This window comes from Poecile atricapillus, chromosome 9, assembly GCF_030490865.1.
Source record: "Poecile atricapillus isolate bPoeAtr1 chromosome 9, bPoeAtr1.hap1, whole genome shotgun sequence".
Lineage (NCBI taxonomy): Eukaryota > Metazoa > Chordata > Aves > Passeriformes > Paridae > Poecile > Poecile atricapillus.
Window position 1 is genome coordinate 24,123,733 of NC_081257.1, and position 24,357 is coordinate 24,148,089.

At 52.5% G+C, this 24,357-nt stretch overlaps 1 protein-coding gene across 2 annotated transcripts in view; it reads right to left on the reverse strand.

Annotated features, from left to right (window-relative positions):
* Positions 1 to 19,714, reverse strand: part of PLXND1 (plexin D1) — a 67,249-nt gene extending 47,535 nt beyond the window's left edge. For both annotated transcript variants that reach the window (XM_058844697.1, XM_058844696.1), the window contains exons 1-3: positions 18,279 to 19,714; positions 4,484 to 4,660; positions 1,463 to 1,594 (exon numbers count right to left, since the gene is read on the reverse strand). In XM_058844697.1, coding sequence (XP_058700680.1) covers positions 1,463 to 1,594; positions 4,484 to 4,660; positions 18,279 to 19,616 — 1,647 coding nt within the window. In that variant the 5' untranslated portion in view covers positions 19,617 to 19,714. The remainder of the gene's footprint in view (positions 1 to 1,462; positions 1,595 to 4,483; positions 4,661 to 18,278) is intronic.
* Between the last annotated feature and the right edge of the window lie 4,643 nt (positions 19,715 to 24,357).

Genomic DNA, 24,357 nt, shown 5'->3' on the forward strand with positions numbered 1-24,357 from the left:
GCTGTGAGCCCCAAGACAGGAAGGATACCCTGGGGCTTGGGAAACCACAGGGTTTGCAGCCAGCTGAGCTGAGCTGGGCTGAGCTGGGCTGAGCTGAGCTGTTCCTTTTCACCTGGTGCCAAGGCAAGGAGCCATGTGATGACCAGGTCACAGAGTGTGACACTGCACCTTTCAGAGGTGTCAGCTGGACATATCTTCACAGCTTGTCCCTCTCTGTGAAAAGCTCTCACCCAGACCTGCAGGAAGCTCCTCTCCAAATAGAGCCCAGCACGCTCTGGCTGTTTACACAAAGATCAGAAAGCAGCACCACTCTAGAAACCTTGATTTGTAAAAAAAATCAAAGTACCTCTGGGGACTCACTTGGCAGAAGCAGTTGGAAGGGAAAGCATGTGTTGGTTTCTGCTCTCTCCTCCTTTGATCTCTAAACATTTGGGAAGGAAACCTGAGTGGTTTGGAACAGTGGGGACTGAAAATGTGAGGTGCCAAGAGCCCTGAGCTCCCAGCAGGCAAGCACACTCCAGGCTGTGGGCTCCTTGGCCAGAGCCCCACTTCACTCACAGCACCTCACTGCTCCCCAGCCCTGCGGGGCTCAGCAACCCAACCCCAACCCTGTCAAGCTCCTGAGGAGCTTCCTAGGATGCTAACTCCACCAAAGAAAAATCAACTCATCAGATTTATGGGAAAATATCCTTAGTCAGAGGACTAAGACAAGCACCACACCAGTTGTTTGATCAGCCCAAGCAGAAGGCACAGCCCAGCCAGGGGCTGAGATGAGACAGTCGGAGCCATCAGCTAAAGAGGCATCCTGGGAGGGGTCTGTGAAATGATAATGACCAATCTGCAGGGAATTAGAGCTTGGAAAATACAAATGCAACATGTAACATTTGTGGTTGTGCATCTGTTTTGACAGATTAAAATGTAATTCAGGACAAAGCATCAGTGCCTGGAGCGCTCAGCTCTCATCTTCCTCCTCTGTTAAGTTGATGGAGATGGGACCGCCTGTCTGTACCTGCTGCGGCTCTCCCGGTCTCTGCAGAGCCCCCCTGCCAAGCACTGAGCAGAAACCTCCCCAGGGACCACTTCTGACAGGCAGACTTTTTGTCTGTAGGAACCCCTGAAAGCTTTCCTAAAGACCACATACTGTCATTTTTGGGTTTCACTACAGGAACAACCTTTGCTTATTTCTGCATTCCTGTAAGTGCAATCGGTTTCAGTATCTTTCACTCTTTCTTTTTACCTGACCACCACAAAGACCTGATAAGCTGGGCTGCATGGTGTTATCACCCAGCACAGGAGAAAGGACAGGCACTTCACCAGAAAGCCCAGTGACAGCCAAAGCTCTGAACATCTTTGCTCTCACCATTAAAGAAAATCTTATTGTCCCTTTCTGCTTCCAGCTCTGAGCTAAATCAAATGTGTGCTGTGCTCTAAGAACTCTTTTGTTGAGGACTGAAGATCTCACCTGGTAAGAGGTCATCAGGTAGAGGTAGGTGGAATCAGAAGGGTCAAATTGCATGATGGGATGGACAGGCTCTCCATAAGCCACCGAAATGGATCTCCTGCTAATAACCTTCATCGTACTGTCCAGGTTAATCTGTAGACAGAAGAGGCCACTCACTGAGACCATTTTCAAACATTAAGGGGAGAAGATTATTTCCTCTTGGTTATAAATAAAAACCAAAGAGGCATACAGGGGTGCCCCAAGCTGTCAAGCACTGTGGATCTCTGCACACTTTGCAGGCTGCACACACAGAGCTTTCCTGGAAAGTCAGCTCTGTGTCACTGGGCAGGCATAGCATGGCCCAGAAAGCCCCAGCCCTGCTCAGTGATGCAGGACCCTCATCACCCCTGGTCCCTCTGGGAAGGGTCTGGTTGAAGGCTCTACCCCTGCACAGCTGCATCCAGCAGGCACAGCAGCATTTGTGTTGCCCTCCTGCGAGTGGCACCCGCCTCTGGGCCTCATCACATACGTACACACATTCTGTACAGAGAACACTGAGTTTCCAAAACTTAATGAAAAACAGTGAAAATCAGCAACAGGGCTGTACAGCATGGCATCTCCTGCTCCCTGCATATTTGAAAAATAAGTGTTGTCAGTCCAGGCAGAAGAAGCTTCTATCCCTGCTGACTCCAGAAGACCACGGCAGCTGCCACGAGAGTGCCAACTCCTACCTTGTCTCATGAATCACCAGCTGAAGCGCTGGCAGTGATGGAGAAGGCTGCACAGCATCAGCCTGCCTTTCAGTTCCCTGAATGTCTTGGCATTTGACTCAAAAATTCAGTAAATTAAATGTGGCATTGCTGAGAGGAAATAACAATGGGGGCTACAAAATTTCTCATGACAGTCACTTTTCAGCTTAAAACAGAAAGGGGATGAGGAAAATTCTTGCCTCCTTACTAGCAAGGGAAGGCAACAATTGTAATGACCAACTGTGATTCTGTTCTCTAAATGTGGATTAATTAATTAACATAGGTTAATTAATTCTTACACTAGAGCAGCACTGACACACTACGACAGCACAGGCTCAGGCTTCTCTCCTCTTTTCTCTCTAAGAAACACTGAGAGCTATGCAGAAAAAATAGGGAACTATCACTGTGTCCATTTCAAAAGCTGGCTAGCCAGAAGCTAAATTATTCCCCTGGGATCATGCAAGATGAACTGAGCCCTGACATTCTCCACTGCATCCCCTCTCCCTCACTGCTGAGATGTGCTCCACGTGTAGCTGTTTACAGACACCTGTGCCTGGGTCCCTCTGCCTCCTGGACATGTTCATCCTACACCCTCTTCACACAGGCTCCCCCTGGATCTCAGGGGGCTGCAGGCTCTGGGGGAGAGCCCCCAGAGCAGCCCAGGGGCAGCGACCCCAGCCCTGGCACAGCAGGCTGGGGTGGGCTGGAGGACACACACTGCCCTGGGTGCTGGTGGGAGCAGAGTGAGTCAAGCCCTGGGTAACCCCACCACAGCACTTGTCTGTGGCCTTCCAGACATGGACACATCAGGACAGACTCCCTCCCTCCTTGTGCCCTTGAGGGCACTGCACCCTGGCACGTCCTGCCCCAGCCATGCTGCCCAAGCACTGCTGACCCTCTCGTGACTGCTGGACACGGTGCTGGCCCTCACCAAACAGTCCACAGCCACAGAATTGCACTGATTTGCCATACGTGCCCCTGGTAACCCTAACTGCTGCTGGCAGGAGCTGGGCAAGCACCATTTCTGCCCCTCTCCTGTCTTTTCTCAGGCAACAAATCTGAATGATTTGGCCACGCAAAGTATCTTGCATCCTGTGCCAAAGAGCAAGAAGCCCCAAAGGTAGAAGGGCTTCTGGTTATGCAGCTGTGTTGTGGAATTAGATTACAGCTATCTGAGCAAATTATCCCAGCTCAGGGTAGCCAGGAGCCTCTCCCTAATGGAGGCACTGCAGATAAGGCTGGTCTCTCGGAGATGATAATGGAGCAGAGCTGTTAATGCCGTGTGAACAGGCTGCGCTGCGTGTGGCATCTGCCCCCAGCCCTGCGCCTGGCCCAGGGCCAGCTCCCTCCCGAATTACCTGCCCCTGTGGGCAAAAATCAAAGCAGGGAGTTCCTTTGCGATTGCTCCCACATTTCTGCCAGGAGCACTTAGACTCAAGGGAAGAGACTGGCAAGTTTTCTTCTAAGTATTTTGATCCAGCATCCCACATTTTGCACCAGTCCCCCCAGGCAGAGATAAAGCAGGTATCAGCTGTCTTTGCTCCAGGCCTTTTCCCCCTCTTCTCTATGAACTTCTGATACTGGCAGTTTCCCAGACTGCTGTGGCTGCCTGGAATCAAAACTTTCTCTGGCAAACTTCAAGCACGAAGGTTACTGAGAGCTTGGCCTTGTGTCCTGGCTGCAGAACTGGGGCACTGCATCACCCTGCATCACCTCTGGCATGTTATTTACAACAGGCTCCACCATGGGTTCACACCTGCTTTGGATTCAGCTGTGAAGAAGAATTTCTTTGTGATTCCCCTGTCTACATGGAGTCTTCAAAAGCCAGCACCTCAGAGGGAGAATTTATTAAAACAGCTTTTAACAACTGTAATAATGTCAACAGTTAAAATAATAACTAAACATTGTAATTAAAATTATATTATAGTGTGTATATAATCATATTGTTTTAAAATTTTATTCATATAATTAATAAAATGGTTTAATAAAATTAATTAATAATTCAATGCTGCACAATAGAGTTTTCAGCTTAGGGTTCATCAAAAACATCCTGCTCACATGGTAGCCCTGAGCAGTGATTAGCAGCCACCAGTCACCAGGCAGCATGCATCACTGTCCGGGTTATGGCACTACCCAATGACTTCTTCATTGCCCAAAGGAAGCAGGAGCTCAAACCAAGCAGACAACAGATGTCACCCTCTGGGCAGACCAGAGGTGCTGGAAGGGGGAGCCCCAACACCCAGCCCGTCCCCAGCTCTGCTGCCCCACGCTGCTGCTGCTGGGCCCCACTTGCCTTCAGGAGTCCTCCACTGGCCGTGCCCAGGAACACAACGGTGTAGTTGTTGACACTGGCCACTGCCACCGCAGTCAGGCCACTGTAGGTGAAGATGGGGGTGGCTGTGACAGGGTTCACGATGGCCAGTGGGTGCTGAAGGTGTGCGGCTCCACAGTCCAGCTGCTCCGGCTGCAGCTGGGGAGAGACACAAATATCAGTGGGCAGCACAAACATCAGTCCAGTCCCTGCCATCCCCCCAGGGGCAGTGGGGACAGACTTCTCAGAGCCCCTCACTGCTGAGTCACAGAACAGGAAAATGCACCTGGCCCTGGCTGGTGAGCTGACCCACGAGGGCTGGCACGTGGGGCACAAGGCTGATGATAGCAGGGCTTCCACATCGATTCACTGCCAGGTGCCAAGGGGCAAAGGCACTGGTTAAGGACTTGCCATTGACCTGTGTCTATGAGCAAGCATCTGACTTGTTTGGACGAAAGCAAAACAACAGACTTGACTCTCCTGTGCTAAATTAATTAGTGCATTTGCTGCATGGCAGCAGCATTTGCAAGTGGAACTGATGCCTCATATTCCTACTACGCTGCCGAGACACACCCAAGATTTATGACCCCTTCACTCCAAATCCTCTGAGATTCTCATGTAATTTCTGCTCAGACAACTTGGATGGATTCGACAATGCCTGAACATCACAACAGCCTAACTGCCAACAATTCACCTGCAGTCACTCCTGCAGCAGCTTTTCTGAGCTGCAGCGGGTGCAGCTGGAGCCTTCAAATGATGGACGCCTTTCAAGGGCCATTACCACTTCCCAGGCTCAGCCTGGGCAAGCTGTGACCACACTGCCACACTCCTCAGCAGGGCTGGCATTCCAGCAGCAGCAGGTATCTGCAGGTCACCTGTGCACAACCCAAGCCCCAGTTGTGGGAAGGGTCAAAACTCCAGCAAGAGATGCCTGGAGGGTTGCAGCCCACACCCCAAGGACAAAGCACATTTATGCCTGTCTGTATCCAGTCAGAAGACAGATAGTTCTGCCAAAGAAGCTGACAGAAGTCTGCATTTAAGCAGAATAAATGCAGGGATTTGAGGCTGCATCTGTCAGGGCCTGGGAATGCACTTTCCACCAAGCAAAAGGTGACCATCAGCCTGTCCAGCACAGTCCTCCTTCCCGAGCTGCACCAGGGTGTGGATGCCAATTCCCTGGTCATCATTAATGGAACCAGGCTAAAGCTTTGGCTCTCTCCTCTCTCCAGACAGTTCAGAAGATCAAGCAAATCCTTAGGCTTTGCAACAGGAGGGTGAGACTGGGCAGGGTCTCTCTGCAGGGTCACATGCGCCCCATGCCCATCTGTCCCCAAGCCACCACCACGTGTCTTGGGTTGGTGCCACACCACAGCAACACATTCCTGGGGAGAAGTGAGGAAGAAACATGCTAAAACCCAAAAGGTATGCAAAGCAATGGGGCTTTGTATGCATAAGCAAGAGATGGTGCCCCTGCACTGGCAAAAGAGAAGAAGCCCCAGACAGATGCCCACAGGGGGTTGGGGACCTCCCTGTCACGGCCACAGCTGGTCCAGGGAGCAGTCAGCACGGGGACTGCAGGCCATGGCACTGCCCATTCCTCCCCCTTGCGTGGCACAGGACAGTAGCAAACCTCACCAGGAGCTGTGGGTGCCAGCCAGCCCTTGGTGTGTTGGAGCAGCTGGTCAGCAAACAGCCCGGGCTACCCAGCAGAGACACCCCACAGCAACCTCTGCACAGGAGCACGCACCCCTGAGCACAGGGATTGTGCTGCTGCAGACACACCCAGGGCTCATATTGCTGCTCTGGACTAGCACAGCCAAAGTGCCACTAGAGACAGGCTGGGTCTTCAAAAAACCACCCTGACCTTGGTCCTCTGTGCCCCACCAGACCCCATGGCCACTGCTGGCTGCTCCAGACATGGAGTAACAAAGGCTGATGTGAAAAACTTCCTCTGCTCAGATGAGTGCCAAATGGGACAGCACATTCAAAGCTGCAGCTCTGTTCTTAGGGGACCTAAAACAAAAGGATCAAGTTTGTGGATGCAATGCTAAATTCATTTTCCAGTTTTACTGCATCTCATTCTAGTAAAAAGTAAAATCACAGCCCAAATTCTTAAGTGCGTATGTTTGGCCTGTAACTGGGCCACACAACTTTTCTTATATGATACAGAAGACATGGAAAGCCATTCATGTTTCTGATTTAGTTATTCCTTCACAAACAGATACTTAGAATTTCACTTGGGTTTATTTACTTGTCTTAGGGATTATTATCTCTAGCTCCTCTTCATTTCCCTTTAAGAACATCACCACCTGAAGCTTACAAGGCTCCTTTCTGCAGGGAAACAGGCACAGAGACACCTCTGACCACCTGGGATCCCAAGGGATGCTCAGCACCTTCTCTCTATGGCAGCTGTGCAGGAGCTGGGACCAGCATCACTGCCTGCCAGCCTGAAAGACTTGGCCCTTTCTTCTCACAGGTGGCCAAAATCACGGGAAGTCTCTTATCTTCAGCGCCTGCCCGCTTCTAAATCATGCATTTCAGAGCTCATATCAGTGTGAAGTGTTTTCCACAGTAAACAGGATGTAACTATTCTAACCCAGGCCAAGATTTATTTTGGCTGCACACATCCTTCCTCTGAAACACCTTTCTTCAAATGACATCAGACCTTCCAACAAATGGATGGGTAGGAGACATATGGTGTTTCCTTCTCCCGGGTCCGAAGAAGGGATGATGTGCTGTGCTGCTGCTGCCCATACCCCACAGCACCAAGAGGCCAGCTAACTCCATCACTTTACAGTAAACAGGATACAGCCAGGTCACATCCTTCTGCAGACACCAGGCAGTCACCACAGCTGGGGAATTGCACTGAATAAATGGAATAGAAGGCCATCTCCAAGTGGAAGGGGTTAAATCTCACTCCCTCTTAAATCAAGCTGCCCTGTCCTGAAATGGGAAAAGAACAAATGTTTTCTTCCAAAACCAATCTCTTTCTATAATCTGCATTTTAAAACACCCGGTGGGCATTTACTATATTGCCTCTATTTTCCTTTGACATGCTCTGGGTACTGAGTAACTCATAGAACTGTGGGCTGATTTTAGATCCAAAACCTCCTGCCCACAAAAGGTTTGACTCTGCCCCTCTGTCACTGATCAGGAGCCTCTTGGGTGCAAGGTGGGGACAGGCACAGCCAGCAGCAGCCGAGCAGCTCTGCCAGCCCCTGCCACGACGAGGGGACACTGCTGTGCCCCTGCACACTGCAATAAGTGATATTGCTGCAAAACTTCACAAGTGATGCAAATGAATTCAAATCAAGGGGCTAAGAGGATGGTTACTCAGATTAACCCCTGAGTGTGATTGCAGAAACAAAGTGAGACAGAGATAAAAGATTTCCAGCTACATCATAGCTCAGGAGTTCAGCTGCCTTCACAGTGTGAGTTCAGTTCTTTATCCCAGGCCTATAAGGAGCATAAAAAGCAATTTCCCAGAATTTCCATTACAGCTCCCCAGCCCTGGGCATGCAGGATGTCCCTTCGGGAAGGAAGTCTGTTGGAAACAGAAGGGGGAAGAGGAGTGGTGAGGCAGCTCTCAGGAAAACCATGAAATGCGCTGATTTCTGCATCCTGTGTTTGTGACCTTAAAAATAGTTCTCAAGCAAAGCTGGAGCTAATTTGTGACTCAGAAGCAGAGGAAAGCCCTGAGCCCCTGCCCTCCACGAGGCCATGCTGGCTGCGCTGCAGCAGCTCCAGAGCTCCAGAGCGAGAAGGGGAGCCTGGCCCCTTTCAGACTTCGTATCAGAGAGGATTAAAGTGTTGGCTTCCAGCATGCCTGGAGTCCTGGGAAAATGACACAGCCAGCATCGGATAATCCGCTCCAAACTTGTTGATTTGTGGGACTTAGCCATCATCTTCATAGGCTCAAAATTTGGCAGCTGCTCCCACACAACTGACATTTTCAGGCCATTAAAGGCTGTGATAAAAGGGCCCTAGTTTTATCTCTTGCCTTCCTTAACATAAACCATTAGGCTTTTATTAACATTTAGGTATGACTCAGGGAAATTTCTGACTGCAGAGAGAATATTCCGAATAATTAGGATACTGTCGGAAGAGAATAGCAGGACACAGACTCTCACTGAACTGTAGGGACAGGCTAAAAACCAGCGGTGCAATACTGCATAGGAGAATGGACACAGCCAGTGATGCCAAGCCAGCCTGGCTGCATTGTGCTGAGGGAGAGGACAAGCCCTGCTCTGTGCTGGGCAGAGCCCAGGCCAAGCACACACCCCCAGCATTCCCCCGGAGCTCCCCCGTCCCCCAGTTTGTACACACAATCACTCGTTTATCTGCTGCAGTGGCGCAGCAGACCTGTCAAAAACAGGCTTTTTGGGATGCCTGGAGGAAAATGTCATCCTCAGAAGAGGACTCCACTGTTGAGGCACTTGAGATGTAAGCAGTCTCCAGCTGCAGTGCTGCTCAAGGGTGGGCACTAGCACAGAGCTCCTCAGACTTCCCATCATGTTTTTTAGGCAACAGGAGGCAAATCAATGTGCACTTGTGGCCAGCCAATTCAGGCTGAGAATCTCTGGCAAAGTGAACCTGGACAATTTTTTCTCAAGAATTACCAACAGCACAGGATCCACTCAGCACAGCAGACATTCTTAAAAAAAAAACCAAAAAAGGCTTAAAGTGAGACTTGCACTCTGGTTTCACTGTTTGCTTAGACCACAAGTTCCTCAAGTGAGGAGGCAGGAGTTTTGCTGTGTTTTGTCCATTTGCACAATGCCAGCCCTGGGCTAGGGTACTAATGTGACATCAGCAATGGTTTATCCAACACCCCTCTGCTCCCAGCAGCCACCTGCACCTTGTGCCTGCAGGGTGCTATCACCCTCAGAAAACTCATTCTTCCCTCTCTCTGCCCTTCACTCCAAACTTTTCTTTCCTGCCAGCTCCTAAATTTCACTCTTGGCAGCCTCAGGTGGGACTGCTGGCCGGTGTAAGAAAGGGGACAGAGCACAGAGGACTGCCAGAAGGCAGGGCACAGCAAGAACAGGGCTGATGGCTGGGGACAGGCACGGCTGGGTCGGGCCAAAGCACTGCACCTCAGCAGCAGCAGCCACAGCCCTCCACCCACCAGAGGTGTGAGACTGAATGCTGGAAGAGGCCCTCAGTGTCCCAGATCATCTCAGAGGGTAAAACCCAAGCTCCATCTGCTGCTCTGGCATGGCAGCCCTGGGCAGACAGCACGTACACCCACCTCAGCAGGAGGACACAGAGACGGGGACAGGAGCGGGGCACAGCCAGTCTGCTACAGTGAGGCCAAAGCCTGACAACAGCTTCAACAGCCATGGGTCCCTACTGCCATCCAACCATCTCTGAGCCACAGAGGCTCCAGCCTCAGCTCCACAGTGGCACCAAAGTTGGATGCCTGCCGCTGACAGTGTGATCCCCTCTAAGTCTCCTCTGCTCCCTCCTCCAGCCACAACTGGCCCAGCTCACGGCCACCGTCACTCCATCAGCCCCAACCCTGTCATGCTGACCCCGACTGGAAAAGAAAGCTGAAGGCCATGCAGAGAGGTGACTGGCAGGGCCCCAAGACACCCATCCCAGCCCTGGCAGCCCCAGCATGGGTCCCCCTTCCTTCCTCCACACAAGTTGGGGGTCTGGCACCCAACAGGGCTTCCCCCAGCAGGAGCACTGAAACAGCAAATGCAACAGCATGGGGAACTGCTCAAAGCAGAGAAACATGAAAAAGAAGCCCTTTTTAAACTAAAATTGCACATCCTTCATGCCACCAGGAAGACTGGTCAAGCTTATTATGTTAGCCTTCATCCTGCATTAAATACAATACTTCAGATTATACAATCAAATCCACCAGGAACGGGCAAGCAGAGGGATTAACAAACAGGCTCCAGAGGGGTTGTCACAGTCAGAACAGCACATGTTTGAGCAGCAAGAGCTTGTATGTCCTTTAAATTCACCCCTCTTGGAAACTTGGCTCCTCTTCCCACTCCCTGGGGACAAGGGGCTGAGCAGATCAGCAGAGCGTGCCTCATCTCAAGGACACCCACTCCTGCTCAGGAGCCATGAGACACCTCCCCCATCGAAACTGCTCAGAGTAAGATGCTTGGTTTCTTTAGGCTGTATGTTCTTAGCTGTTCTTTCCTTGTTACCCCTCCATCACTCAGCCTGGGTTTCTCATTTACGTTAAGCTTTGGCCTCAGTAACCAACCTCAGACCATTCAAACTGTCTTCCACAGGGAAGAGTCCCTGATGAACCATGAGTTTGGCTCCTCGAACTTTGGTCGTTACTATTTTATTATTGCTAGTACTAACACTTAGCACTTCACATGCTCAAAGTGCTCTGAAGACATATCTGTGCAAGTCAGGGCTGAAAAAAGCATCCATTAAAGTAACAGCTTCTTACCTGGCACAACTGGTCTTTTGCATGTGTCAGTTTAAATCTATTTCATTTAGCAATAGTTTAGAGTAAATGTTTTCCTGTATTTTCTTCATTAGTTCTGCTGAATCAATTAAGCCCCGAGACAGTGAACAGAACTCTAGCCTTCTTTTACACATCCTAAGTAAAACCTGCCTCTGAGAAGCAACGCTGTCCCCTTCTGGGTACCCCCCGTGCATCGCCTGCTCCACAGCCTCAGCACCAGAGTCCTAAAAACAAACCACTACCACTTGGTTGAGGACCCAGCCTGTGGAGCTGAGGAGCTTCTTGTCCCACCTTGCAAGGCTGTGCTTATCCACAGGTCTGATAAATGTGAGAGGAAGGTGCAGTGATCAGCCACAGCAGATCAGCCCATGTGCCATCCCTGTTAGTGCAGGATGCCACAGCCAGCACAGCCCCACTCCTTGGAGACATGGCAGTCCCAGCTCCCACAGACCTGTGTAAGGAGCTCTCTGTGTTGGACAAGCCCCGCTGACACTCAGCAGGTACCAAGGCAAAGGTGAGCTTTGCTATCAGCCCTGCTCACCAGCACATCACATTTGACAAGGGCTCATCTGGGCCTGGCTTGATCTGGGCTTTCCCAGGCTCAACCCGTCCCACGCCTCTGCTGCCTCACTCTGTCAGAACAGCAGCTGCCAGCAGAGCTGCTCTGCAGGTCTTAGGAGGAAGTACTGCTCCCCCTGCTCAAAAACATCAATAAATTCTACTGGCCTCTCAAAGTGAGAGATGCTGCAGACAATCTGCCATCTACTTCACCTGCTGCAGGGTGTTGCAGTCCAACTTGAAAACAACAACTTAAAATCATTTCTTTACCAACCCCACAGGAATCAAAAAAAAACCCAAATCCAATCGAAAACACCCAACCAAACCAAAAAAAGAAATAGCAAAGTAGATCCTTCCTGCAGACATTGCTGTGATCCCCTGTCACACTGTGGCTCCAGGGATGTGTGCCAGGGACAGTCACACAGAATCACTTGGAACCCCAATTCAAATGCTGACACTGCCACTCTTCTGATCAGAGACATCAAGAGGGGGACCTGAGCACCCACACCCCACCATGAAACAAGGACAACAATGATGCCCCAACACAGGAGCTGCGCTGTACCCAGGGCTCACCATGCCAAAGGGACTTTGAGTGCATGGGGTTGTTGCAACACTGCTCTGGGGCAGGGCACTGGGGACAACCACCAAGCAACAGACACTCACCCCTGGAGCCATTCTTCTTCCTCTCATCAAGAATGCCAACCCACATCCACCCCGTGCCTGGTACAGAGGAGCAGTCACACCCCTCAGCCATCCCATTTCCAGCACAGAGCAGCAGCACATGAGCCATCCAAGCCCCCTCCCTGGTGCAGCTGAGGGGCTCAGCCCCTGCAGCTAGGAGCCACTGGCAGCCACGGCCACCCCAGCACAAGCCTGGTGGCCACGCTGCTGCAGGTAGAGTGTGCTGGCACTCGGGTGGTTATAACATTTCCAACCACTGTGGGTTGCCTGGTGTTTACATTAAATTACCACAGCCAGGGGCTCAGATCATTGTTTCCAACATCTCTCTGGGAGAGGATATCAGAGAGTCCCAACAGTGCACCTGACACCTATTGGGATTTACAAGGAATAGTGAGGTGCTTCTACAGCATCCCCAGGCACCCATACACATCTCACAGTGCCTTAATCACTTCTCCAGGTGCCCTCAGCCCCAACAATCTTGTCACTCAATCACTGTAAATGAAACTCTGAAACATCAGAAGGGAGATGGCAAATCCCTTCATTTCCATCCACCGAGGCTCTGCAGCTGAGCCTGCATCCACTGTGGCTCCTGGGGCGTGGGCTCACATCCACACGTGGGAGTCAAATATCTGCCCTGGAAAACCCTTGGCGTTAGCCAAAATGACCCTTTTCCTATTTTCCACCCAAACTGTTACAAGCCTGTTATTTAGTTACAGGGGATTTGACGAGCTCAATGGATCAGATGTAGTCTGAGCACCCAAGCACCAGGAATGAGCAGGTGTGCACAGCCAGCTGTTGGCAGAGCTCTCCAGAAGCCTGTGCGTGCCTGTGACCCCCCTGCCCTGCTAAGGGACGAGCAAATGCTTTGCCTGAGCAGCCAGCAGTGCTGGGCTCCCAGAGCAGGCGGGCACCGAGCCACAGTCAGGAGCCAGTTTCTGTTCCCTAAAGCAGCACAACTTCTGTTTCCAGGCACAGAAACTTTTGCCACTTTAACCAAATTTCCCTTTGCAATTTGGGACCTGTTTGAACTTGAGATGCAAAGCAGGGATGAGTGCTCAGGCCCCCAGGGAATCATTCCCACCACCCACCTTCAGCTCCTCAGGAGACTCCCCAGCTTGGCACAGAGCACCAGGGCCATGCCAGCCCTGGCAGGGGGAGAGCCCCCGGGCACTGCAGCCCACAGAGCTGAGCCTGCCCTCCCAGGAAGGAGGGTGCTCACACAGCTGCCTGTGTGCACCTTGACTGCAGCAGCAACTTGTATTTCCACAAAAATTCCCAAGGAAACCTAACCAACAGCTGACCACAACTCACCAGTACCAGGTGAGAGACAAAACAGGTAGCCAGGGCTCTGGGCTGGGTCCAAAGCCAGGCAAAGCTCACACCGTGGCTTAAAGCCCTTGCTGGGGAGCAGGGGCAGCCTGACCCCTCGTCCCCAGCCCTTGCAGGGCAGTGGGAGGGACACCGAGCTCTCACCGCCTGTAACGCCACATCCCACAGCAGGACAGACAACGGTGACAACCACGGTGCAGCCCTACCGTACCTGGGCAGTGACACCTCGGGGTGGTGCCAGCACCTCTGAACAGCCCACACTGCAAAACACAGAAATTAGGCTTGCTACAAGAATTCCTGCTTCATTTTTGATGAAGAAATTAAGTGTAAATTCCCAGTTTCCTTTCTGTGGCTAATCCTCTGGATTTATTTGAGTAGACGTAGGGTTAGAGCACATTTAGTTTCATGTTTGGAATTTCTAAATTAGTATAAACCAGCACTTCAAAGCAACTCAGCTCCTATAAAACCCAATCCCATGGAGATGCCACAGTATATTTGGACAGTAAGTAGATGTTTTGTCATATTCCCACGTGTACATGAGATTTTTTTTCTTTGGGAACATTTTCTGACTGGTTTTAAACCACATTTCCATGCCCAGGCACACATATATACAAAGACTGTTTATATAGTCTACCCAAGAAGTTAATTTTATTTAACAACCCATTATAGTAGAGCTCACTGGTGGGTATCTCATCATTACACCCCCAAACACAGTGTTCAGTGACCATGCAGGATCTGACACAAAGCCACAAGAGCCAGAAACTTGAGAATTAATGCTGAAACATTTCAATATCCCATGCCACTATGCCTATGGTTTTCAGCAGAGGAAACAAACTGGATTTTCAGCCCTTTCTTTGAGTTGCAGACCCCAAAATATTTCCCAAGAGAGATGTAGTTGCCTGGCCAGCAAATCTAGGCTTAATGAATATGTCTGCTTTCTATACCTCTCCAGCAGTTTTTAGGAGACCGTGCAGAAACCACAGAAGACACTGAGTTTGGAGCAGCTGTGAGCAAGAGATGGAGTTTCCAGTTCAGCTCTTCCTCAAATGAGCTTGCTCATCACAGCAAAGTGTACACACAAAGGTGCCTGGCCGTGTCCCCTGCCAAAATACCCACTGAGAGATGGGGCAGTGGCAAGAGGACACTGTGGGGGCTTTGCCACATCGGGATGTGGCTGTGATGCAGCATGAACGAAGAACAGCCACACAGACCTTTGTTTGCAGTGGCACAGAGGGGGACACTCCTGGGATGCCCCCCATGGCCAGTGCTCTGGAGCCAGCCAGAAGCTGGGGATGGGCTCTTGCTTGCTTTGCTTTCACAATGGATTCAGCACCCCACAGCTGTGTCACACTCCAGCCATGCAGCCAGCATAACCTTCAAACCCACTGGGCCATGATCCTCCTGGGGTAGAATAGCTCAAATATGAGCTATAAACCCACGCAGTGCCCCAAGAATTTGATAAGTTCTGTCAGTGCATTGCTGCAAATACTATTACAGGCAGTTTGCTCCAGAGAGCTCCTACTCCTCTTCCCTTCTGGGGGCTTGAGTCCAAATTCCACATGGGCTTTGAGTGGGCAAAACAGCACAGTGATTCCATGCAAGTATTCCAATTTAGCTGCATTTGCCACAAAATTCATTATAAAAAACTATTTCTGTTGAGGGGAAGCAATCCTAGAGCTCACCCACTCACTGTCGGTGCAAGAAGCCAACCAACCTAAACCCTTCCCTCACACATCCTCCTCCCCCTGAGCTGCCGCTGTGAATTCATCTCCTTGGTACGTGACTTTTCAGCAACCCTCATTGAGGAGAACCAACAGCCCCCACTCCTGACCTAGACCATCCCCCTCTGCACATTTTCTCCTCGTCTCACACAAAGCTGTTGAGCATGTGCTTAATTGCAGATAAGCATTTCCATCAAAGAGAGGTGCGGTTTCCAGGCCAAGCTGGTGGTTCCCATTGCCCAACTTGGGGAATGCAGGCCAGCAGGGCAGCTGGCAAATCCACCTGCCTCATCCACCCTCCGCAGCCCCCTGTGTGGCCAATCCCACATGGGAGCCAAACAAGTGGCTGCCACCACATCAGCCTGTACAGAGACAAAGCCCCTCGGTCTGTGCCAGTCCCCTCAGACCTCAGAGCACTGAGTGGTGAGAAGCCCTGCCCCACATCAGTCAGCTCTGAGCAGAAATGCCATGGGCACTGACAGGGATGGCTGGTGTGTTGAGTGCCCACTCCCAAAACCCCTCACTGGTGGGCGAGTGCTGGAGCTCCCTGGCTGAGCCCAAGCGAGCGCTGCTGGAGAGGAGCATTCAATTAGACTGGAGAGCACACAAGGGGTCAATGATTTTCCTTTCACACTGCATTACACCTAACAGCCCATGGTCCAGACTTGTAACAACTGACTACTTCAGCTGAACACACGCTTGGAATGAATCAGGCCAATATCAGGGTTTTTTCCTTCCAAAAGGAGATTAAAACCCAAGTACTTGGTCCTCAGGAAGAGCTAACAAGCCACACTTACTAACACCAGAGCCCCTGTCAGTGATGCACAGGCAGTGGGAAAACTGGAAACCCACTAACAGGAGGAGAAGTGGAACACATGGGAAGACAGATAGATACTGATCTGCTCTGCCAGAGCAGCTGCTGCTTTAATGCATTTTCCTGCTGCATTTCCAGGTTTGGGACACAAAACATATTAGAGTATTTCACTTGAATGTGGAAATTAATAGGTTAGGTGTTTGCAGCACAAAGAAACACACTATTACAACTCTTCTCTTGACACTGCCACTGTGGGACTTGAAAATACAAACAGCTTGTTAACTTGTTGGCAATTCTAATGATTAAGGAAAAGGCAAAAAAAAAAAAAAAAGAAAGAAAGAAAGGCTCTCCTGACTAGCAGGATGGCTTCCCAGCAGGCTCAGTCAGAGGAATACACTTCAAATAAGTGGGAAGTGTAGAAATATTAGGCATGAACAAATATTAATGTTATGCTTCGTTTATATCCTGCTGTACTTGACATCAAAGGATCTCAAAGCAGCTTTACAAATGCAATCTGACACTACACGAGTTGGGTTTCTGAATAACAATAAATACAGGAGTATGTGGGAAACAGGTACCTCGGGGTCAGTGACTGGTTCAAGGCCAGTGGCACAGCAGCAATGTCAGCTGGTACCACAATCCAGTCTCCCCATCCATCTTAAATCACCACTGGTCTTATTGCTCTCTCCATATGAACGAATTTTCTTGCAGCCTGATCTCGCCACAGTGGCAAACACAGAGGGTTCCCACGACTCCCAATGGCTGCGTAGTGCTCAGTTCTTTTCTTCCCCTGACTCTCACTTCCCCTGTTGCTCATCCTTTTGAGAAGAGCATCCTTCTCAGCCTTTATGGCATCAGTGACAACAGACTCCTGGTCGCCCTCCCTGCCTACCCAGGTAGTACTTGGAGAGGAAGGTGCTACTAGGAACACACATTACAGTGGAACAGGGACCAAAGATGGAGTGAAATCTCATCTGTGCCTAGTCTCCTTTGAGTCACTCATGAATTAGCTGTCTAAATACCTTACTGGATACAGCAGTTGATATTTTCAACATCAGCAGACTGGTGTTAGTCATAATTATTTTCTTTACTGAACAAAAGTTAGAAAAAACTGTATCCCCACAGCAGTCCTGGAGAAGCTGAAGGGTGATGGGTGCTTCTGCCACTGTCTTTCAGTTATGACCAAGCTGTTTGTTCACTTCCCAAGCGCCTCCAGCAGCCCCAGCCCTGATGCTGCCGCTTGACCCGCCTTGGCAGACAGTTCAATCCCGCCCGGGGCTGAGGGGCTGCTCTGCAAGGATGCTGAGCATCAGCCACAGCCAACAAGAACTGCGGGTGCCTTCACATCCTGTAAATAGGATTCCTGATTCCCAGTGAGTCCTCTGAGAGCCGTGACCATGCCAAGATGTCAGGACTGAGCTCCCACTGTTTAACACACCCAGTCTTTGTGGAATTAGCTCCAACTACTAGATTTGCTGGCTGTCAGGCAGCTTGTACTCTGCCACCAGGGAAAAACTGTTCAACTTTGCTAGAGTAGGTCTATGAACCAAGTGCATTAAGACTACATATTTTACCACGGAGTGGAGATGCCACACTAAACACTCTGGTTACCATGGGAAACCTTTCTCTCTTTGCCACTGGCATTGCACAGGGAAGCCCAAGCCCAAATGCTCTATCTCGCCTCTGAAATCAAACAGATGTTTTCATGATCTTTGATGGAGCTGAGCTGCGCACTCATCCCAGAGGAAGAGAAAAATGCAGCGTTAAAGCAGCCCTTTTCTCTCTCTTTTTTTCCCGAGCATAGTGTATTTGTAGTGAAAAGGGAAAAAGGCAACTCTGTCTCGCGCTAACATTGACGGCCACTCAGTAACAAACTGTGACAATGGCAAACTTCTGCCACCAACGCGGGGAGCCAAGGCAGCCTGTGTGCCGTCCCTGGCAGGGCTGAGCTCCGCCAGACGGGACATGGGGCTGGCGGTGCCCACAGACACCCGGCCGCGCGGGGCACCGGCGACAAGGTTAGGGGAAGGATGCTGACCCCGAGCAGGCGGGACGGTCTCCGGGGAAAGCAGGGAGGGCAGCGGGGTGTGGGGCTCAGCTGCCCGCCCGGGGGAAGCAGGGGATGCGCTCCAGCTCGGGAGAGGAGGGGACAGCAGCGACCGCGGGACGGGACACGACGAGATGGGGCCGCTGTCCACCGCCGGCTGCCCGAGCCCCGGCAGGTGCCCGCCGTACCTGTATATTCCTCTTCTCGCAGGCCGGGCCGGTGCCCTGCACCACGCTGTCCAGCACGGTAACCATGCCGGCGGCCGGGCTGACGAAGCAGGAGTTGCGGGCGGCCCGGATCGTCTCCTCGATCTCGGCGAAGCGGAAGACGCAGAGCGCGGACTGCGACCGTCCCCGGGCGCCGCCGGCTCCGGCCCGCTCGAAGACGCCGAAGAGCAGCTCCTCGGGGGGCGGCGGGGCCAGGCCCGGGCCGTGAGGAGCGCCGGGGCTGCGCCAAGCTGCCCGCGCCGGGAACACGGAGACCAGGCGGGTGAAGGCGTCGGCGGCGCCGCCGCAGCGCAGCCCCAGCTGGATGTAGGACTCGGTCAGCTTCTTGGTCTCGCCGCTGCCGTTGAGGGTGGCCTCGGCCGGCTCGCCCAGGCAGATGCGGGCCAGCAGGCTGTGCGCCGGGCTCTCCTTGTCGCCCGCGTTGGCCTCACTGTTGAGCGCCAGGTAAGCGTACGGGCGGCGGGCGGGCGGCGCGGCCCCGTGCTGCAAGAACGCGCGGACGAAGCTGAGCTTGTGCCGCGCCTTGTCGCCCTGCTTGATCTTGAGGATGTTGTCGTCGGAGGGGTTGATGTCGAAGGTGAAAAGCTTGGCCAGGTCGCCGCGGGCGTTGAGGGCACGGATAGCGATCTCGGGCGTGTTCTCGAAGCGGTGGTCCTCCAGGCTGCCGTTGCGGGGGAAGAAGGGGCTGCCGAAGCCGGTGTAGGTGGCGGCCACCAGCAGCCGCGCCCCGCCGCCGCCGCCGCGGCGCAGCACCAGCCCCACGGTGGAGGCGTTGGGGTGGTTGGCCGCGACGTTCAGCATGCTCGGGAAGACAGTGACCGAGTCGCTGCCGCCCGGCGGGAAGCGCACGGCCACTGCCGAGATGTTTGCCATGCTGCGCAGCTGGCAGAGGCCCTGGTAGATGGAGCCGCAAACGACGAGGACGCCCTGCTCCGGGTCGGGCTGCAGGATCTTGTTGTAGTTGTTGGTGAGCACCCTGGGGTGCTCACAGGAGGCCTGCGGCAGCTGCGGTGCGTGGCACAGAGGGCTGTCCAGCACCGGCCCCACCGCCGCCTCCGCCTCCAGCGCCAGCTCGCCCCCCGACAGCTGGAACAGCCGATTGACGGCCGCCAGGTAAACGCGGGAGCCCGGGCCGTCCAGCGCAAAGTTGTTGGTGAGGGTGGGCGAGAGGAACTTGCGCTGCACCTCCAGGCCGGCGGCTCGGCCGGGCAGCAGCAGCGGCAGCAGCAGCGGCAGCAGCGGCAGCAGCGCGGGGGGCCGCGGCTCAGCGCCTGTGGCCGGGACCGGAGCCGGAGCCATCCCGCCGCCGCCGCACGGTGCATGTGCCCGTGGCCGGGCGCGGGAGGGGCGGGCGCGGGGCCGCTTCCTGCGGAGGCAGCGCCCGCCGCCGAGCGACGCCCGCGGGAAGTGGCGGCCGCGGCGGGGGGCGGCGGGGGCGGCGGGGCGATCGGCCGCGCCCCCTCCCTGCCCCCGCCCTCCGCCCGCCCCCGCGCCCGCCCCCGCACCGGTACCCGGCGCGTCCCGGTGCCGCGGGCCCGTCCTGTGCATGCGGTGAAGTTAGGGATGTCTCCCGAGCGGCACCGGGTGGCTCCGGGCGGCTTCGGACAGGGCGTCCCCCCGCCGCCTGAGGGGCTGCTCCGGGCTGTCCCCCTCCTCTCGTCTGCCTCCTTCCCGTTTTCGAGCAAGACAGGCCGGGGGGAAAGCGACGGGGGAAAAAAGGACTTCTCCCAGCTGGGGAGCAGCACGGCGAGCCGGAACAGTCCCCCCGAGGCCCCCTCGCAGCCCCCCGCAGGAGCCGCTCCCCGGGCACCGGGCGGGGACGAGGCCCCAGCCCTGGAGCGGCTCTGCCCGCACGGCTCCTCAAAAGCGGAGCACAGACCGGCCTGCGCGTTTCCTCTGCCCTCCAACGGGCGCCGCTTTAACAAGAAAGACCCAAAGACGTGATTTCCCAAATTACACGCTTGGGATCGTGTAGGGGACAGCCCCTGAACCCGATCCCGTGGGATCGCTCCACCTGAGCGGGTTCGCTCCTGCTGCCCTCCTCCCCTGCGGGTGTGTCAACTGACCCCTCGTCGTGACGGGACACGAGGAGCGCTCCTGGACGGGGCTGTACGGAGGGCACGGTCCATCCCGGGGTGGGGGTAAACGGGCCAGCGCATCCTGCAGCATATTCTTTGTTTGCCCGTGTATCTCACGTCTCTGCAGGCAACATGAAACAGCCCTGAGTAATTACCCAGCCCATTACCCGGCTGGCCTCCTGCCGCAGTATCGTGGCACAGGGCACAGCCGTGGGTCACCCAGGGGCTTGACCCCTTGGGCAGCACACCAGGGTCCCCATGCAGGAGGGGACACGGGTGTGCTGCTGTGCATGGCAAATACCAAGGTCATAACACGCTCAGCTCTATGTGCATGCTTCAAGCTGGAGCATTGGCAGGGCAGAGCTAACAGAGGAGTGGCTGTGGGATGTGGGCGCAGCATCCTTGCCTCCAGCCTGGGTTTCCACCAAGAGCAGAGACCTGGCTGGAGCACCCGTGCACTGGAGGAAAGGCAGCACTTGGTGTCACGGTGCAGCTGCAGCAGCTGTACCAGCATAACACTGAGGGTTGAGCATGGAGGCATCGCACCATCCACAAATAGCTAGCAGCTTTTAAAACAAGGGTGGGAAATAGAGGCTGCTGTTTGGTGACAGCTGCCTGGAAATGCTGCAGAGGTGAGCCCTGGAGGGCTGTCCTCCCTCTCCCCAGGCTGCGCCTTAGGTCCCTGCCCATTCTCGTGGCAGGGAACTTTAGTTATACAAAGCATGTTAGTGAGGCTGATGGGGATTCTGAGCGACTTCTGTTCTGGAGAGAAAAATCCTCTGTTGTTGTCTAATCTCATTTCTACACCTGCCAATTTTCCTTTCCCCTTCCTGTCTCCTCACCCTCTTCAGAGCACTAATTAATACACAACTGCCTTGGCCATGCCATGTCCACTGAAAATCTGCATTGAATTAAATGCTGTGCTTTCTTGCTATCTACCTCATTGTCTCTGTTAATCATATTCTTAATTAAGAATTATTAGCTGTTTTTAAATGTGGGACTCCCAGTTGTTAGTGGCTTTTTTTTTTTTCTTAAACTACAAGTTAGCAATTTTTAAATGTGATCATGTCTTTAATTGCATAGAAATAAACCCCCATGATCCCAAACCTTTAATCTGCCTATTTTAGGATTTCTTATGGCTGCTTACCCAGATAGCAGAGCATCTTCCATGTGAAATCAGCCTTTCAAGGCATATCAAATTAGGTTCCAGATTACAGTGAATTAAAAAAAAAAAAAAAAAATAGGCCAAAGAACATTGAAAAATGTGTGACTTACCCAAAGGTATCCATTACTGGCTCTGTCAGAAAAAAATCTTCAGGAACTCTGACTCCTATTTCCTATGCCAAGCATTTGTCTACACTGATACAATTAAAGACAAAATATTTGTGGTATTGAAGGATTATTTAACAAAGATTTTATTGCTATTGTTGTTAGGAAACAATTTTCTGGTAAGATGTTTTGAGGGGAATATTTTCCAGAAATGATTTCCCATTCCTATTATCTGGGCTGTTATAAGCTTCAGTGATTATTTCAGGATAATGCTCCTAATGGAGTAGAAGAGGTTTTTAAATCTCTCATACACAGATCTCACCATTGTTTTTTGTTCAGGAAGAGAAAAAGATCAAAATTCAACCACAAGCCTCTTGCCACAGAGCATCACCCAGTGACAAACTCCCTTCCTCTTTGACTCCTGTGCAGGTTTGAGGATACCAATCTCTCAGCTGGGGCAGGGGGAGAGGGGCTGTGCACACAAGAACTCAAAACTGCTTTAATTATTGATAAATATATTTACACAGGAACACTTTCCCTTTAGGGGAAACATGAGTTACTCATGCAATTACTCAGGTTATATTGACTCAACACTGTCAAACCCCTGGATTTCATCACTTTAATACAGAGAGTATAAACATCTATTTATTTAGTGGGGGTTATCTGTCATGTAGCCATGGGGTGCCCTGTGGATCTGGGAAGGATGTCCACCCGTGCAGCCAGAGCTGGCCAGGTTTGCCTCGGCAGCTCTTGGCCCAGCACCAGCAGTCCAGAGCAGGGTGGAGCAGAGGTGCTGCTCACCAGGCAGAAATGCAGGAGCACAGGTACCACTGGCAGGGACCCCCAGGGACCTGGGAGAAGAGCAACGTGCTTCATGTCTTTGTGTCTAGCACTGAGTGCATGGGGAAGGCCTGCTCAGGCAGCACGTGCTGGCACCCAGGGCAGCTGCCCCTCCTCTGCCCCACAGGGCCCAGCAGAGAAAAGCCCAGGCTGTGCCCACTGGCACAGGGCACCCTGGCAGAGCTGATGTGGGAGAGCCCTGGCAGTGCAGTGGATCAGAAAGTGCTTCTGCTCTGACTCAGGCAGCCAGTCCCCCTTTCTCTCATTTCCTTCTCTCCCTGCCTTTCAGAGTGCAATTTGGGTCATTTCTATATGATTGCAGAGCAGGTTGGCAGCCGACCACTACGTGAATTCACAAACACTTACAGACATGTTTTGAATCACTTTAGTTGCTTGCTTTCCTCCTCAGAAACCTGTACAGATGGAAAATGGCCACTGGATAGCTGCATTGCGTCAGAGCAAGGGTCCAGTCCCTGTCTTCTCCCCATCCTGTCAGAGGCCATGGGTAGTTATCCAACAGAAGAAGGTAACAGGTAGGAGAAAGCGGAGTGGTCCCCTTGGTCTCCACTGTCCCAGCCCAGAGATGGGCAGAACAAGGCTATCCCTGAAGCAGCAGTTCTCAACAAAGAGAAATTCACCAGGGAAACACAAGGCAAGATGAGGAGGAGCCGAGGAGCACTTGGACACAAAGAAATCCTTGCGTAAAGCAGAGCTCTTCCCTGACCACCACACTTAGCAGATTCTCTCCAGCCATGCCTGTTGCCCTGCCCTGATGCTGTCAGTTGTTTGTCTCCTGACTCATCAGGCTGGATATCAGCAAGTGCTCACTCTGGCACTTCAGGGCACTCAGAAATAGCAGTGGGCTTGGAAAGAGACTGATTAACAATCCTCGGTGTATTTTTGGATGAGCATGGACTGAGACCCCATTTTATTGCTATTAATCTGTATTGCAGGCACTGCTCATGGATGAGGCCAGACTGTCATTACTGGTTTTACTAATGATTTAGCACCCTGGGAGTCTGCTAGGTGCTTAGCAGAAAGACTAAGGCAAGGTCACTTCCCCAGCGTCCTTTAATCTAAACACATGCTCCGGTGTGGTCCCAGGCTCCGCTGCAGACGGCTGTAACAGAACTGCAGGACCACAGCACGCTCTGCTGCCACCATGCTGCTGGCCTCCAGCCCTGTCTGAGCAAGGGTGAGAGGGATTTATGGGGACTTCAGCCACTTTCTGAGTAAAACCAGCTTTTTTTTTTCCTTGAGCCTCTTTGTTTTCAAAGATGAGCCTTTCCCAGTGTAATATAGAGCCTTGCTCTCCTCAGAATGTGTAATGCAGTCATAACCTTGTCTGCAGCGTGCAGCCAGCTGACGTGTTCACCATGAGGGATTTGCCTCCTGAGAGGAGCTGTGCAGACAGAGATTGTGAGCACAAAAAGGTTTCTTTCTGGGTTAATGACATTTGATGTTGGTGAAAGTTCACACACACAGTAATGCCAGGACTCTCTGGACTGGGAGGTTTATCACAAGGCAGTAAAAACATGTCTTTGGTAGCCTGTGCTGGGTTTGTCCTTGGCCCTGTGGGTGGACAGAAGCTTTCACCACTTGGGCCCTCATTGGATACAAGAGCAGCAGGTTTTCCAGTTTTCCCCAGACCTCCCCGTTGCTTTTATTTTCCTTAGAGGCTTAGGTGGGACTCAGCACTCACTTATCCTAGCTGCACACTGCTCAGGGCTGGAGATGTGGCTCTGAGTTCAAATGCAGCTCCAGTTCTGACCTATGGGAATCACCACCTGTGTGTAGGTGGTGGCCAGGGGAAGCTCAGGCCCTTCCACCCCGGTTACACCGACAGTGTCTCG